A 3,804-nucleotide genomic window follows, 5' to 3' on the forward strand; every position below is an offset into this window, starting at 1 on the left:
CTTTTGGAAATGTTTTTCGTGGAACGTTGGGCGTTCGTTGTTTAATTCGCTGACCGCCATACCGGTGAATGCCAGGTTGCGTTAAAATATAAAATGTACGAAGCACAATACGCTAATTAGAAGTGAATAATGATATCTTGTAATGAATAAGGGAACTAGTAAGTTTGGATAATTTGATTCAGTCAGGATAACTTCGCCCTAAACTCAGAAAATGTTCATTTCCGGTTTTGCAGCTCTGCAAATAGTTATGTTTACTAAATTTTCCACATGAAAAAATATTTCACATAAAAATACCTGTAAAAGAGCTGCAAAATAAAAATGATGGTTTTCTGACTTTGTCACAAAGCTACCCCTGGCTGAGTCCAGGTTACCTCATCTCACGGTACAGCAAAAACCGAGTGCAAACCTGAAACATGAATTAAAAATTGAAGCCGCAGACACCGTATAAAAATGTAACACCATCACGATTTATATTTGATTACTAACACCGATCGAATTTATTCAGACCGACCAGGTTAGCAAAGTTTGACCATTTCACCCCCAAAGCACCGTTATAATTGACTCGCTAACGAACGCAATCGCCGGCTCAACTTTCCATCCGGTTAGAGCATAGGCACACCCACGGTTCAACCGAAAGCAGAAAATTCGCTTAGTCCAAATATCCCAGGGCTCGTCTCGCTGTAAATAAGGGGAGGACGCGGTCGTGCTCGCGATTCTCCCCGCGCAGCCGTTTCCTCGCTTCTGTCAGCGGAGAGTTATTCGCCCGGCGCTGTTATGCTAATAGCCACTCCGCGGGCGGAATTTCTGCCCCGGCACTGAATTACGTCTCGTTACGGGACCGGGGAATTGGTTTTCGCGGCTTCGTTCCATTTCGTCCACGGTCGTTTCTTGCCGCAGGAAGCAGCGTGTCCGGCGAGTACAGCGTGAAGGAGCCAGGTGGCGGGATCCGAGTCGTCAGATACCGAGCGGACAAGGACGGATTTCACGCGGTGGTGCACACTTCCGGCAAGAATGACCACTCCACTGGTGTCTACGGTGGTCAAGGCCAGGCCCAGGTTCACGATCACCTAGCGCCCACGCAACAGGGACAAGACGCTGGCGACTATCAGACGTCATACGCCGAGCTGGAGGGTTACTGACACGTCCTACAATCGCCTATTGTTCTGTACCTGGATGTAAGCGCGTCGAGCTGAACAAGTTCACCGCGTTTCGTATACCAAAGCACGGAGATTCCCGTGGACACACTTGTAAATATAGGCCAACGTTCTGAATAAATTAACCTCGTCGATGTAGCCACTTGTTTCCCTGGTTGGACTACGGTGTCGACAACACTGATGCGCATCGAGGTAATAGATTCTACTATCGCGGCGTGTAGATGCTTATGATTCACGTGATATACTACGCTTGGTGGTAGAACGATGAGTATCGGAGACGCTGGGCTCGTGGGTTGCTCGGTGTGTAGTGACAATAGTCAGCTGTGAAACGTGTACTGGGAATCGTTCTTCAGTACTTCATTCTGCAAATGGTAGAAATGTTCTACTTAGTTGCGTTTCTAGAAACTGTACAGTGTTCTGCTGTGTTTGGTTACTATCTGATTCGGACGAGAGTAAACTCAGGAGAGAGTAGTAGTGATCGTAAGTGTAACCTTCCCCTTCATCAGTCACCTCTCAATCATTTGCTTCTGATTGAGATCTGAAGTGGATTCCGTGGCTTCTTCTCTATGCACGTTGCGCTCTCAGTCCCGATCTGTCAGTCTGCACATCTTCAATTATCACCGCAGTAATCAGTCAGGTGAAACGTTCAACATCTGTCAAACGTCACCAGAGTATCCGTGGCTCTGATACAAACTCCACGTAAGTTTGAAGCTCGACGAACGATATAAAATCCTGCGATGTAATTACTCGCAATCCGCGAAGGCCCGAAAAGAGGTCGATCGTGTCGATGAAAACGAAGCCCGGCCACACCCGGTACACAGTCGCACGCGGCACGTCGTTAAGGCGCGTCCCGTCTGATCAATTCGATACCGGCGCGGAACGTCGTTATCGCGAATGGATAAAGACAAAAGGGGAAAAGGAGGGCAATGGGGACGGGGTACGAGCAAGAACGAAAAGGGAATAACAGGCAGGAGGGGATAAAAGGAAGGCGCGACCGTGCGCTAACAATGCCTCGAATGCATGTCGATAGAGGGAAAGAAGAGCAGAGACAAAAAGGCGAGCATGGTGACAACGATAAGGGCTGAGCTGGTGGTCCTAGCTGTCCTTGCGCTCAAGTTACGTCGTTAAAGTACTAAGACGGTCAGGTGATAAGGGAATCTAACGTTTTCTGGATGAAAAGGCGTCCTTCGGTGATTACAGGCCATCCTCAACGTGACCTGGGTGCAATGATTCTTGATCGATAACTAGAACCAAGACCTAGGTACCTGGTCTAAGTACATTATTTTGAATTTCGAAGCAATTATAGTTAGGTGAGGTCAAATAGATTAGAACATGTTACGTAAACTGTAGTCGTTTCGTAATATTTTGAGGAATATCTGAACCTCTTCTTCTCTCGTTTTTGGCTACCATTGGACCCGATAATCAAGAATCTTTATGTATAATTATGCTAGAAAAACTATTTTGTTGTTAATTAAGTCTTATAATCCCAGGTAATGGAAGTGTTACGTTGACCAGGTGAGCCTCGAAAACTGTTCAATTGATTCGGAAAGTTAGTATCGGTTCGAAAGAACTGGGTCGAACGAGACAATATACGGAGCAAAGTCGATTGCGGAGATGTTTCGCGTGCTTCGGTTCTCACGAGCCGTCCTCATGCGGCGTTACCACCGCGATAATGACTGTATAGACACTCGAGGTTTGCACGGTATTCCGGCGGGGAACGCGGCAATTTCCGGTGGATCGCGGCAACTGCTAATTACCGTTGGCATCGCGCTGCGATTACTTCACTTGGCGGTCTCACGAATCGTGGTGATCGAGGGCTGTCGTACGACGTCGCGACATCCCCTTTCCTGCACGGAATCCCCATTCCTCTAACATTGCATATTGTTATCCAACTGTTGGGAAAATTTGCATCATTATTAATGATGTAAATCATACAATCTCATAAACATGGCATATTAATAAAGTTATCTCTTACTTGGAATTTCTATGAATATTATGAATAATAACAATCCTCTATCACATTCGGAATTTCAACACGTTCAAGAGAATTCTATTACGTCTAGAACGCGCAAAGTGACGATTAAACACGACCAAGAGTACCGATAGTGATCCATGGATCGGTCGAAAGCACTGTCGTTCGTCCAGCGAGGAACAAAGTCCAGAAAGTTACCGAGAAAGTTCGAACTTCCCCGCAACATGAATTACGGTCTCCAGTGACGAGTCCGGTCGAGCCGTTATTAAGCGATAAAAGAAGCCACCGTTCGGGACCAGTAAAAACTTCAACCCATTTCCCCCCTCCGGTCAGATAGAAGTTTCAATTATGAAACGGTATTAACTTTCCGAACTTTCCGGCAAAATCAACGAAACAGGAAGATTCACCGTTATGATTTTGCTGGTCGGGAATAGACGGTGTGTCCCGGTTGGTTTTCCTCTCAAATAGCCACAGATTATCTCGCGGAATACATTTCCAGGGCGGAAATTCCGGCGGAATTTTTGGAAGATCGATTCTCCACCTCGGGATACTATATGTACGTATTCCACAATCGTAACTTTATCATTTAAATTTTTTCCGTGGCTTGTACTAAATTTTCAATTATTATTATACAATTTTCAACAACTTCATCACACACCTAGACCTCATCCGTAGCCA

At 46.0% G+C, this 3,804-nt stretch overlaps 1 protein-coding gene across 1 annotated transcript in view; it reads left to right on the forward strand.

Moving 5' to 3' along the window:
• Positions 1 to 1,139, forward strand: part of LOC107194381 — a 6,862-nt gene extending 5,723 nt beyond the window's left edge. Inside the window, exon 6 of the mRNA XM_015583999.1 lies at positions 898 to 1,139. Coding sequence (XP_015439485.1) covers positions 898 to 1,139 — 242 coding nt within the window. The remainder of the gene's footprint in view (positions 1 to 897) is intronic.
• The last annotated feature ends 2,665 nt before the right edge of the window (positions 1,140 to 3,804 follow it).

The sequence above is a fragment of the Dufourea novaeangliae genome, unplaced genomic scaffold (genome assembly GCF_001272555.1).
Source record: "Dufourea novaeangliae isolate 0120121106 unplaced genomic scaffold, ASM127255v1 scaffold39, whole genome shotgun sequence".
In the NCBI taxonomy this organism is placed as follows: domain Eukaryota; kingdom Metazoa; phylum Arthropoda; class Insecta; order Hymenoptera; family Halictidae; genus Dufourea; species Dufourea novaeangliae.